Below are 14,358 nucleotides of genomic sequence, written 5' to 3' on the forward strand. Positions count from 1 at the left end.
GCAGGACCTCATGCCCCTTCCTGTGATGGCCTCAACTGCTTCCTGTGGTATCAAATTCACAGGCTCACCACTCCACATTCCATCAGAAACCCACCCCATATACACTCCAGGAATTCAGACCATAAGACATAGGAGCAGAATTAGGCCACTCGGCCCATCGAGTCTGCTCCGCCATTCAATCATGGCTGATATTTTTCTCATCCCCATTCTCCTGCCTTCTCCCCATAACCCTGATCCCCTTATTAATCAAGAACCTATCCACCTCTGTCTTAAAGACACTCAGTGATTTGGCCTCCACAGCCTTCTGCAAAGTGTTCCACAGATTCACCACCCTCTGGCTGAAGAAAGTTCTCCCCATCTCTGTTTTACAGGATCGCCCCTTTAGTCTGAGATGGTGTCCTCTGCTTCTAGTTTTTTCTACAAGCGTAAACATCCTCTCCACATCCACTCTATGCAGGCCTCGCAGTATCCTGTAAGTTTCAATAAGATCCCCCCTCATCCTCCTAAACTCCAACGAGTACAGACCCAAAGTCCTCAACCGTTCCTCATACGGCAAGCTCTTCATTCCAGGGATCATTCTTGTGAACCTCCTCTGGACCCTTTGCAAGACCAACACATTATTCCTCAGATACGGGGCCGAAAACCTCTCACAATACTCCAATTGGGGTCTGACCAGAGCCTTATACTGCCTCAGAAGTACATCCCTGGTCTCCTTTACGGCAGTGTGACTCATTTGATTTGCCCAATCTATATGCAGATTAAACTCACCCATAATTACAGATGTTTCTTTATCACATGCGCCGCTATTCCCAACATCAACACTACAGTTTGGGCATCGATATGCAGCCCCCATTAATGTTTATTGCCCCTTAGTGTCTCTCAGCTCTACCCGTACAGATTCCACATCATCAGGGCTAATGTGTTTCCTCACTATTGCGTTAATTTACTCTTTAACCAACTCCAATGCCTTTTCCATTTTGTCTGTCCTTCCAAAATATTGAATTCTTTACGCAAAGAGTAGTGAGGCCGTGGAATGCCCTACCTGCTACAGTGGTGAACTCGCCAACATTGAGGGCATTTAAAAGTTTATTGGATAAACATATGGATGATAATGGCATAGTGTAGGTTAGATGGCTTTTGTTTCGGTGCAACATCGTGGGCCGAAGGGCCTGTACTGCGCTGTATTGTTCTATGTTCTATGTTCTATGAATACCCCCGGATGTTTGAGTCCCATCCCTGGTCACCCTGCAGCCATGTCTCTGTAATCCCAACTATACCATACCCGTATCAAACAGTAAGGAACAATTAATCCTTCATCCAATATCTCAGTCAATCTCATCCCTTCCAAACGACAGGCAGCATGACCAAATCGGAAGGCATTTTTATTGGGTAATGGTAACGAAGGGCCAATGCTTGAAATGCTAGTCTGTGAGAATAACAAATGCAATGATGACAATCCGTTGTGACTGTTGTGGTGGATTTCTATGAACCAACCACAGGATATTTGGGGAGAGTTTATGATAATTTATTCAAGCCTGAAACAACACTCTGCCAAGTTGCAGGTTTACATTGGCCGTTCGCTGGAGGTGCAATTTCCTGGGACTGCTGGAAACGCACCACCTCCTCCTGGTTTCCCGGCAGTTTGGGATGGCTTCAATGGGAATTCCCATTGGCTGATGAGGGACACAAGAATCCTGCCGCCAACAAGCGGCGCACCTTCTCCCGCCGTGGGGAAACATGCGCCTGGGAGGCTGGAGAATCCCCCTTATACACCGTTAATCACATTGTTACGATGACCACCAAGGTCACCCAGGGGATCAAAAAAGATCTCCCCATGGGGTTCAAGAAATACAAATTCCCCTATTGAGCGGACAGAGGCTGACCCAACAGGAGATGCATGGCGGGAGTTTAAAACCCAGGCTGGCATCTCCTTAGGTCTCCGGGGTGGTATAGAAGTGTTGTCTGCCATGGCAGCCATTTTTGTTACTTTAATAAAGGTGGTTATCATTAGAAGACTGGCCTTGGCGAAGTTATTACACACATTCACAAAACATTGTTTAATTTCCAATCTAGTCTACATATAGGTTTATTATTAAATCTTTCACACGAGGCAGGGTTATCTCCTTCTAGACAGAGACTATCCGTCTTTCTCTGTCTTCCCAGAGGCTGCACTTTATCTGCTCCGGATGTCTGTCCTTCTAACCGTAAACGACCAAGGCCTCGCTGGAGAGTTCAGCTGATCTCAGATCCCTGTGTGGCAGCATTTGAACAGCATGTGCGCTTACTTTAACTTGTACTAAATCCATTGATTTCCCCAAACAAGGGGCGAAATTCTCCGGTATCGGCACGATGTCTGCCGACCGGCGCCCAAAACGGCGCAAATCAGTCGGGCATCGCGCCGCCCAAAAGGTGCGGAATCCTCCGCATCTTGGGGCGCCGAGCCCCAACCTTAAGGGGCTAGGCCCGCGCCGGACTAATTTGAGCCCCGCCAGCTGGCGGAAAAGGCCTTTGGTGCCCCGCCAGCTGGCGCGGAAATGACATCTCCGGGCGGCGCATGCGCAGGAATGCCGTGAGCGGCCGCTGACGCTCCCGCGCATGTGCCGCCCGGAGATGTAATTTCCGCGCCAGCTGGCGGGGCACCAAAGGCCTTTTCCGCCAGCTGGCGGGGCTCAAATTAGTCCGGCGCCGGCCTAGCCCCTCAAGGTTGGGGCTCGGCCCCCAAAGATGCGGAGCATTACGCACCTTTGGGGCGGTGCGATGCCCGACTGATTTGCGCCATTTTGGGCACCAGTCGGCGGACATCGCGCCGATACCGGAGAATTTCGCCCACAGTCTGCTCCTCCAGACATCCAAGCTAAATGGACCTTTCAGCAGTTTACTGAATGACCCTTTGACCTGTCATGGTGCATACTGATTTAAAGCGAATACCTTACACTCCTCTGGAATCCCCTCTCTTGGTTTTCTCTTTTCAAGGTTTAGGAACCTAGAGGTTCTCCATTTTAATTAACGGTCACTGAAAACTCGCTTCTAGAATCTTCATTGTTTCCCTTCCAGGTCTTGAATGTTCCATATTGTTTACGCCATAAAAATGCACTCCAACCAGAATTGGAATGGAATATCAATCCAATTATATGCATTGCATTTGTGTGGAATATACTTCACAGAATTCATGGAATTTACAGTGCAGAAGCAGGCCATTCGGCCCATCGAGTCTGCACCGGCCCTTGGAAAGAGCACCCCACCCAAGCCCATACCTCCAACCCATCCCCGTAACCCAGCCACCTAACTTCTTTTTGGACTCTAGGGGCAATTTAGCCCGGCCAATCCACCTAGCCTGCACATCTTTGGACTGTGGGAGGAAACCGGTGCACCCGGAGGAAACCCACGCACACACGGGGAGAACGTGCAGGCTCCGCACAGACAGTGACCCAGCGGGGGATCGAACCTGGGACCCTGGAGCTGTGAAACAACTGTGCTAACCACTGTGCTACCGTGCTGCCCATGTCACAATATAATTATTCTTCATGGCCACCATTAAACACTAAAATCCTGATGAAAACATTGCCTAACATATGAAGAAAGGACATGAATAATGTGTTACATTTTGAACACGGTTTTAGGTGATTGATAACTGGATTCCAAGCTGAATGGTGAAATATGAAAGTAAATGCAAATCCTCTTCTTGACAGTTCCTTTTACAGGACGGAGTATTACACAGCTCTGCCTCCTAGCTCCCAGCACAACATCCCAACATCCCCGCTTTTGAGAAATAAACAAACAATTAAACTCATGAATAACCCCTGAAAGGGGAACTGTGTCAAAAAAAAAAATTTCAAGAAAGGTTAACAAATTGAATTAAAATATCATTTCGGGGGAGGTGATGGACTCCAGCTGCCGCAGTCCATCTTTTGAACAAACTAAAACAAATGACCATATTAACTAATCAACAGCCTCTCAGAGGGGTACAGCAACTCTAGCTTCTGTGGTGCCCGCCAGCCACGAAAGGCCTCAAGTGTATCGGCGGGCACCCAGGCACGAACGCAACTATGGATGAGGGACAGACAGTCGGGTCGAATAAAAACCTCAACCACCTGCCGCATGGGCCTGTTAATGGCCACTTTGGCCAGGCCCATGGCAGGAGCAGGCTAACAAAGAAGTCCTCCGCTCTGCCCATGCCACCCATCACCTCACCGGGTGGCAAAGATCAGGAAGGAGGGGCTGAAGTGCAAACAGAACCTGAGCAGCAGTATCCTTAGGTAACGAAGCAGGGGTTCCAACCTTGGGCTGCCTACATAGACATGCAGCTCCTCCTCAAGGCCACAAAAATAGTCCATCTTTATAGAGGCTCAAGACACTTAATCAATTAATGGCCTCCACCTGTTTATCCCTAACCTTAACAATACAATAAACATTTCATTAACAGTTATGTGTGATGTGATGATGATAAAAGTGATGTGATGAAAAGCGGGACATTGAATATTATCATTGCTTCACCCAATACATTCCACCCAGCCCCATAGTTAGCCTTGGGAGGAGGTAAATGTCTGGTGTAAAAGGTGCACCGCAAGATTATGATGTTAAATCAAGATTTTTGTATGTATGTCTTAGATCAGAATTTGATGGACCGTCTCAGTTATCTGTCCTGCATATGTAAAAGTAAATGCTTGGTACAGTGGCCTTTGGGACACTTAATGCACCAACCCTCACCCCCACCCCTCCAAAATCATCTTTGATTTCAGACAAGGGGCTACAAGTGTGTGTCAACATTTGCATAATGCTTCCCGAGGAAGCACAATACAAAGGCCATTGCCTTATTATATCTTCTTCAGTGTCATGAATACTTTAATTAAGGACAATGGTTCATCTTCAAGGGTTTAAGAACATTCTGGAAGAATGTGTGTTCTAAAAGACACTGGGGGTGATTTTCCACCTCTGTTTTCTGCGGGCGTGAATGGTGGCGGGGTCAGAAAATCGAGCAGGATTCCCAAAACCGCTTTAACACTGGCGGGATTTCCCTGCTCGATTGTTGTCTCCCAACCCCCCGCCAGTAATGTAACGGGGTTTGTGCCATGCAATAACAGCAACCCCATTTAAATACATTTAAATGTAATTAGTGGGAGGTCAAGCTATATTACCCCCATCACAAAATGGTTCCCCCTCCCCTCCACCCACTAATGTGGGGTTTAAAACAGGTCCTGACCAATGGGGACCTGGCAAAGAGAACCCACCAGGGGCATACAAGTAAGTACAGCTCAGTGGGAGACAGGGACATGCTCGGATAGTACCTTAGCCCCGCCCCCTTGGCACTCTCCCCTGCCCGGGAGCAATGTGAAGGAGCAGTGCCAGGGAGGGAGGTGGGGCTTCAGTTAGGGATGTCTGTGAGTGGGGGGATTTCCCGTGTCAGGGGGGGGTCCCCATGTCTTGGGGAGAGTTCCCTCGGGAGGTAGGGGGTGGGGCATGTGCGTAGAGAGGATTTGTTTTAATTTTAACTTTTCAAGATTGTGTCTCTGTGTAAAAACGGTGTCCCGATCTCATGCAGAACCCGTTCCGCCAGTGCGGCACCATGGGATCCGCCTCCAGGATTTTCTTTTCCCCCAAAGAGGTTAAAATTTGTGCGGGAAAAGCCAGCAAGGCTGCCAGCGAGTGGCACTCCAATTTTCCTGCCTGAGGCAGCACTTGGGAAAATAAATGAGAAAATTCCACCCACTCTTTCTGAAAGGGGCTAATGCCAAAACTCTGATTTCTATTCCCGGGAGAAAAAAAAATTCCTTTTGCAAAAAAAGGTAATTGAGCAGTGTTAAAGAAGCTGGAAACCTCTTGATCCTGGCAGACTGTGGGGTTACCTGGCTCTGAAAAAAAAAACATGCCTGGAAAACCGACTTTAGAAGCTGGTTTGGGTTTTTGCTTTGAGAAGAAGGAGGACCAACTTTGTGTGAAAAGGAGACAGCAGCCTTTTTGAAGCCCAGGCCCTGTCCACAGCCGGAGGGGAGTATGAGCTGCTCCTGAGTTGCTCTATTGCTGGGATTGAGTACCTGCAAGTGTTTCCTGAGCCCACCTGAAATGCAGTGCAAGAGTCATTGATTGTCTCAGACAACAACCATATAACCCAGACACCATTTCAAGGAATCCTCCATCTTTTCTTTTTGCGTGTGTGTGCTTTCTTATTTCATAGTGTATGTTAATAATCTTTGCCTTTCCATTTGACAAACTATTAAGTTGTTGTTTATTGAAAGAAGCCTGGTGTTAAATGTGATGTTCTTTGTTTTGCTTATTTCAGGGTGGTTGGCGTTGTGTTCACAAAGAGAACAAAATAGCTTTAACTTTAAAAAAGCTATAAATTTATTAACACTACTAACTTGGATTTGACATGTCCTCCTCAAGAATACACAGTTGATTCATAACATCTAAACTACACTCATCTACAGCTAATCTAACTACTGGTTTAAACTATGATCTGCTCTCACTTACACTATCTGTACTTCTGACTCTCACTAGTTAACTCCTGCACACTCTTCCATGCTCTCCCACAAGGCTTAGCATCATTGCCTTATATAGTCGTAACTGTAGCTCCCTCTAGTGGCTACTCTCGACACTTCATTAACCCTTGCAGTGCTGATAATTATAAGTCTCATTAAAGTCTCTTTTGTGTTGGGTAGCAGTAGTGAAGGTAAACGATTAGCCACTTTGATCAGTGAATCAAACTTTTAAATTAAAGGTGCACTCTGTGGAGTCGGGGGGGGGGGGGTGTTGTCAAACTCCCATCCTGGTCACAACAGTCCTTGGACTTTCCGTACAACATAATCCAGCAACTGTAAAGTAGACAATACTCAGAACAGAGACTAGAGCAATCAGCTGAAGATTCATATTTAAACTGTTGTTTTTATTAGCGGAGCGCAGAATTGACTGTTAATGATGTTAGTGTACAGACACTTCAAATGATCCACCTGAAATACCGCTGTGATTTACCGTTACAGATTCGCCAGGCAATTAATTTTATGTGAATGTTCAATCAAGTTTTAATTAATTTTCATCTTTTAACCAAACTTAGGAAATGCTGATATAAAGAAATACAATTGTGACTTGGAGTACAGTTTAATATTCATTATTAAATTCATTGGTAGTATTCTCCCGAGCTCTCGATGGCGGGAATGGTGAGAGAACATGGCAGGAGGGCCAGAAATCGGGGGCTGGATTCTCCAATAATGGGGCTATGTCCCCACTCCAGCGTGAAAACGCAGGCGAATCACTCTGGACTTTCCTGAAGAAAGTCCAGAGTGATTCTCCGACCTGCAGGGGGCTTGCAGGGCCCCGGAGTACTCCTTGCAGCTCTGGCTGCCGATACGGAGCCCCGCACTTCCGGTCGGTGGTCCGCGCATGCACACGGCGGCGGCGTGTGTCGGCTGCCCCACGCGACATGGCAGACCCACACCGCGGACCGGCACCACCAAGATAGGCCCCCCCCCCGAGACCGCGCGCTCCCGCGGATCGATGGCCCCCGATCGATAGCCTGGCCGTCAGTGAGGCCCCCCCCATCCCCGGTGAAGGATCCCCCCGTCTCCCCCCACCAGGGCGGCTGCGGGCTGAGTCCGCAGCCGCCACGCCGAGGTCCCGACGGATGGGACCATGAGAGACCCACGCTATCGGAAACTCGGTCAGTTACACTTGGAGAATCGCAGCGGGGGCCTCTGTCAATGGCCCCCTACCCGCCCCACGTAGACCGCTTGCGCGCGGTTCGCGGCGATTCTCCGGGGACCGGAGAATCGCGGGAGCGGCGTCGCGCCGGATTCAGCCTCCGCGCCGATCGCGATTTCAGCATGGAGGCTCGGAGAATGCCGCCCCGGATTCACACCAGAGTGAATTTGCAGCAGGATCTTCCGCTGGGTTGAGAAACCTACCAGAGGCAAGTGTGAACCCATTTGCATCCTGTTAATTGGATGCAGATGAAGGCCTGACCACCACCCCCCCCCACCCCAACCATGCCAGATTCTACGTGTTTCCAGGGGGGGAACCCGCCAGCATGAAACACGTTCGGAACAATGTGTTGTGGAGATGTCGAGGCTCATCTGAGCAATACCCGGGGCTATAGTGCAGAAGGAAGCCATTCAGCCCATCGAGTCTGCAACGACCCTCCGAAAGAACACCTTACCTAGCCTCACTCCCCCACCCTAACCCCACCTAACCTGAACATCTCTGGACACTAAGTGACAATTAACATGGCCAATCCACCCAACCTGCACATCTTTTTTTTCTTTTATTTAAATAAATTTAGAGTTCCCAATTATTTGTTATCAATTCAGGGGCAATTTAACGTGGCCAATCTACCTAACCTGCATATCTTTGGGCTGTGGGGGTGAAATCCATGCAGACACGGGGAGAATGTGCAAGCTCCACACGGACGGTGACCCAGGGCCAGAATTCGAATCGGGGTCCTCAGCGCCGCAGTCCCAGTGCTAACCACTGTGCCACCGTGCCGCCCCTCAACCTGCACATCTTTGGACTTTGGGAGGAAACCAGAGCAGCCGGAGGAAACGGGGAGAAAGTGCAAACTCCACACAGTCGCCAAAGGCGAGAATTGAACCCGGCTGCCAGCGCTGTGAGGCAGCAGTGCTAACCACTGTGCCACCGTGCCACCCGCAACCTTGCCCCCCCCGGAACACCGCAGCAGTGGGTCAGGGAAGCATCTGCAGCTGGACCTTCCAGATTTGGTGTCCTGTAGGGGGTCCATCTTCCAGACCTCAGTGTTACAATATTAACAATATTGTAATAACAAAACTATCACCACCCATTATGTTGCAAAAGAAAGAAGTGAAATGGAATTCAAAACCCAATATCAGCGTTACAATAATATTACATATGACCTGTACATTCGATCCTTCTGTTACAAGTGCAGGTTTAGCCCTGTCACATAGAATACTATGTACCAAGTGTTGAACGGTCCATGAACTGGAAATTGGTCCACTGTAGTTGGTACTTGTCCGTCATGTGGCACCAGTTGCAGAAAATTAGAAGTTTTCAGTCAGATATCAACATCTTTCCTTCTGGTGTTTGGTGGGGACTCCAATGGTTGGGTCACACATCACCCTACACACAGGGTCGATAGAAATCTGTGTCACACAACACTGTGCCTAATCACCTGCCTTGTCAGTAATACTAATTATTTTTTTCAACAAAAAACTTTTGCAAAACATAATTCCTGCTGTAAGCCATCATCCTGAACGGTCTTCATATCGATACATTTTATGGGTGGTCTATCACTGTGTTTCACAGTTTTAATACGTGCGCTATTAGATTCTCATTAATTCAGCTCTGAGACACTACTTGCAATTGAGAAACATGAGAAGTTGCTGCCCTTAATGCTTCAGGGTAACCACAAACTGTCTCTGTCTCCTTAATATTTCACACCAGATTGAGTGCTCGCTCTCTGCTGAATTCAGCGCCTTGCCCTTTCGTATCCACTTACCTCCATAGTGAGCTTTCTGTGACACTCCCAAGATTGTAGTCGTACAACTTTGTAAGGATTAGAATCACCTGAAAGAGACAAGACTGGAATTAGATTTCAGACACTGACCCGTGACACTGTAATGCAACCTGAATGACTCATTGGATAACTTATCGGTAAGTGCGAAGAACATGGGGGTGGACAAATTAATCCTAACAAGGCTAGCAATTCATAACATTCATCAGCACCATTGTAGAATTGCTTTCGAAAGTATCCTCACTGTCGATGCTGATTATATTCTCAGAATATCATTAAGTTTATTGGATTCCCAACTAGTACGAGTGTCGTCGATTTTGGGTGTCACGGTATTCTTTTTTTTCCAAAACTTAGAGTACCCAATTATTTGTTTTTTTCCAAATCAGGGGGAATTTAGCGTGGCCAATTCACCTAACCTGCACATCATAGAATTATAGATTATCATAGAATTTACAGTGCAGAAGGAGGCCATTTGGCCCATCAAATCTGCACCAACTCTTGGAAAGAGCACCCTACCCAACACCGCCACCCTATCCCCATAACCCAGTAACCCCACCCAACACTAAGGGGCCCTGTTGGCCATCCCTAATTGCCCTTGAACTGAGTGGTTTGCTCGGCCATTTCAGTGGGGGGGCAGTTAAGAGTCAGCCAGCCACATCGCTGCGTGGGTCTGGAGTCACATGTAGGCCAGACCGGGTAAGGGGGGACGGCGGATTTCCTTCCATGAAGGACATTAGTGAACCGGATTTTTTTTTTTACGACAATCGACAATGGTTTAACTGTCAACATTAGACTTTTAATTCCAGCTTTGTTTTATATATTGAATTCAAATTTCACCATCTGCCATGGTGAGATTCGAACCTGGGACCCCAGAGCCTGCCAATCTGGATTGATAGTCCAGTGACAATACCACTACGCCACCGTCGCCCCGACATTGGTCAACATTTTCTAACAATTAATTACTTGCGTTTATATGTGTCAAAACATTTCATCCAACCAATGACTTTCGAATGCCATTACTCTCACTGTGTTAACCATTGTTCAGTTGGCAGCTCTCCACCCTCTGGGTTCAAGTCCCACAGAGAAGTGAGCACAAAACTCTAGGCTGACTGAGGGAACGCTGCATAGTCAGAGATATTTCAGGTGAGATGTTAGAATCAAGGCTCAATCCATTCTCTCAGGTGGAAGCAAGAGATCGCATGGCTGTATCTCAATGAAGAGTTGGGGAGTTGCCTCCTGTATCCTGGCCAATATTGACCCCTCAACCAACATCTCCGCAACAAATGATTCAATCAGGATTGCCGCTTGTGGGTGCTTGCTGTGCACACATTAGCTGCTGAATTTTATACATTACGATAGTGGCTACATTTCAAAAGTATTTCATTGGCTGTAGGATGCTGTGAGGTGGTAAATAATCTTTTAAGTAGGCAACTGCAGCCAAAGACAGTCACCAGATAGAGAAATGGCCATTCATCTGTTTTCTTTTGCAGGGTTGGTTGTTTGGGATGCTCCTTGAATTTTGAATAGTGACATTGGATCTTCTGACATTCACTCCGAACACAGAAATGATTGGATGGAACATGAGTTCAGTATCTCAACCGAAAGACACGGATATTAATTTTAATGCTCCTTTATCCCTACACCTGAGAAGGTCTTGGCTTAACATCTCATTGACAGCACAGGACAGCACTGACAGCGCAGGACAGCACTGGAGTATCAGTCCAAATCAGTATGTGACAGTCTTACAGACAGTCTTTTCGAGACAAATATTTAATGGAAAGTACCTTTTCCCTTTATGTGTCTCTAATGCCCTATATTCTTTTGCAAGATGCAAGTTACTGTGACAATGTATAATCTCCTGCAAGCCCACATCGAACCGCATCTCCTGGTTTGGACACAATCTCAGCTATTCACCCTTGACAGTCATGCAAAAAGATTGCAGCGCACTCAGTTACCTGTAGGGGACAGGCATGGCTGCACATCCTCACCACTACCAAACCCTCCCCATGAGACGTTGGTTGGCATCATTGGAGTGGCCCTCGGTGAGGACGTGACCACCGACTCGGCTGAAACAGCCAAAGAGGACAGTATCCTCATTCTTAATCCCGCTACTCGTACCCCACTTCACCCTCATTCCACATATTTTCTTCTTTTTTTTTAAATCGATAGTAGCCAATTCATTTCTTTCCAATTAAGGGGCAATTTAGCGTGGCCAATCCACCTAGCTTGCACATCTTTGGGTTGTGGGGGCGAAACCCACGCAAACACGGGGAGAATGTACAAACTCCACACGGCCAGTGACCCAGAGCTGGGATTAAACCTCGGATCTCGGTGCCGTGAGGCTGCAGGGCTAACACACTGCGCCACCGTGCTGCCCCATTCTACATATTTTCAAATGTCGTATGCATGCATGCCTTGCTATTCCCCCCCCCTCCCCCCCCCATCCCACCCCCGCCCCTGCCCCCCACCACCATTCCTACCCTATCTTCTGTCTGTCTCCCTTCAGCTATCCAAGAACTACAATGACAGCATGGTGGCACAGTGGTTAGCACTGCTGCATCACAGCACCAGGGACACAGATTCAATTCCAGCCTCGGTTGTCTGTGTGGAGTCTGCACATTCTCCTCGTGTCTGTGTGGGTTTCCTCCGGGTGCTCCGGTTTCCCCCCCACCAGTCCAAAGATGTGTGGGTTAGGTAGGGTTACGGGAATAGAGCGGGGAGTGGGACGATGTAGGGTGCTCTTTCAGAGGATCAGTACAGACTCAATGGGCCGAATGGCCTCCTTCGGCACTGCAGGCATTCCCTGAAGATATCCAAACTACAATGGTTGGAAGAGCAGGAAGGCAGGAATGAAGAAGAACACTGTCATTCGCTTTCACGCTCGCAGCCACCAGCTCACATACTGGCACAGATCTGCATGTGGTGAAACATTGGGGAATAAGCAGTGGAGGTGGGGCAAGGATAGTGTAGTTGCCAGCTCACCAGAGATCAAGTTCTCGCACTGTTTCAGCTTAGGTGAGCATTTTGCTGGTTTATGAGTTCCTCCCAGATAGCCTGCTGTCACTGTCAAACATGCAGGGGTCTGGCACCAACTTGGCACACAGCTTTCTGTGGAGCTCCTTGTTTGCAGTGTGAATGTGATGGCCAGCTCAATTAGCACACTTGCACACTTAACCATGAGGCACCCACCGCCTGATGGCTGCTCTCTCAACTTCTCGAACAGAAGCCCGAGGGCTGCAATGGAAGCTCAGGCAGCAGCCATTGTAGCCGTAGATACCAGTGCTCAAGGGGACTGGCAGGACGTCCAGCAACCTGTCCGCTGGCAGATTACAAAGATTTCAGAGGCATTGCCCTGTGGCTCCGTGGAGAATTAACTTGATGCAGCCTCTAGATGACAGCGTCCGTGCTCTCACCACTGCCACTCTGCCAGTGCCCTTGATGCTGCCGGTCAGCCAGCCCAGACGGCTGCTGCTGCCCATGCAGAGATGGCACGGTCCGAAGCAGAGCTTACTGGAGCTGCTCGAGGTTGTCTCAATCACTGAAATTCAGCAGCCCCCCACCAGCAATGTGGCAACCCCTAGGCAAGCATTGAGTAGAAGCATTGGGATAGTAAGAAGCACACTTGAAAACAGACATTAAGGCAACGCAAAGGGATGATTAGGTGATATTTGTATGCCAAAGAGCATGGTTTACAAATTAGGCTTGGAATGCATATTTTGTGTTGGTTTGTATTTTTGCATTATGATCAAGTGGACACTGTGAAGGTCAATGATAGAGGGAAGGTTGGTTTGTTGGTGGTTGGGAATTGCAGTTGAATTTCCAATAGGGAAAAAGCTGCTCGGTCCCATATTCCTATTTGCTGTTTTTACCTTCTCTGTATTACAGCCGGAAAAATCATTCTCTGGGAGAAACGGACTTTGTCGGTTTCTGCCCCTGTTTCTCCTCCTGCTGCTGGAGAGTTGGAGGCAGGGGCTGTGTCCTCAAGCTGATGAGGTTGTGCAGCAAGCAGTGGACCAGCATGATTCCTGCCACTCTGCTAAGTGCTGCCAGGCCCCTCTGGAGTGATGTGGGCAGCAAGGGCATGGTTTCAGCTCACGGTTCTGTCACATTCCTTCATTGAGGCAGTGGAACAAGGAATTATTGAAATATGTACAATGCTCTGCCCACTGCAGCAACTCTCTCCCAATTCAGTCCCTGTTGGGACAACCAACAACTCCGGGCCCTGCTTGGGCCGGCTTTTATGTTTAGATCTTTAACGAGCTCCAGTTGGATGGCCTTCACTCGCTGCCTGGGAAGCTCGTACTCCATGAGTCCCACGGGGCGATCGACAATGGCCCTCATGGGGGTTATGACTCCTTCTGTGCATAATATGTGTGCTGCCCACATGGGGTGTGAACCAGAGTCATGAGCCATGCCATCAGTGGATGGCCCAAAGGGCTAAATGCTTTACTCCTGGTTATAATATTCCTGAAAGGATCACTGTCAAAAATACCTTCCCAACACAGGGCAGCATGGTGGTACAGTGGATAGCACTGCTGCCTACGGCACTGAGGATCCGGGTTCGATTCCAGCCCCAACAAAGAACAAAGAAATGTACAGCACAGGAACAGGCCCTTCGGCCCTCCAAGCCCGCGCCGACCATGCTGCCCGACTAAACTACAATCTTCTACTCTTCCTGGGTCCGTATCCTTCTATTCCCATCCTATTCATGTATTTGTCAAGATGCCCCTTAAATGTCCCTATCGTCCCTGATTCCACCACCTCCTCCGGTAGCAAGTTCCAGGCACCCACTACCCTCTGCGTAAAAAACTTGCCTCGTACATCTACTCTAAACCTTGCCCCTCTCACCTTAAACCTATGCCCCCTAGTAATTGACCCCTCTA

At 48.4% G+C, this 14,358-nt stretch overlaps 1 protein-coding gene across 2 annotated transcripts in view; it reads right to left on the minus strand.

The window, feature by feature from the left end:
• LOC140393265 (VPS10 domain-containing receptor SorCS1-like) overlaps positions 1-14,358 on the minus strand; it is a 1,354,213-nt gene that overhangs the window by 945,050 nt on the left and 394,805 nt on the right. For both annotated transcript variants that reach the window (XM_072479549.1, XM_072479548.1), the window contains exon 2: positions 9,461-9,528. In XM_072479549.1, the coding sequence (XP_072335650.1) occupies positions 9,461-9,528 (68 nt within the window). The remainder of the gene's footprint in view (positions 1-9,460; positions 9,529-14,358) is intronic.

The sequence above is a fragment of the Scyliorhinus torazame genome, chromosome 16 (genome assembly GCF_047496885.1).
Source record: "Scyliorhinus torazame isolate Kashiwa2021f chromosome 16, sScyTor2.1, whole genome shotgun sequence".
NCBI lineage: Eukaryota > Metazoa > Chordata > Chondrichthyes > Carcharhiniformes > Scyliorhinidae > Scyliorhinus > Scyliorhinus torazame.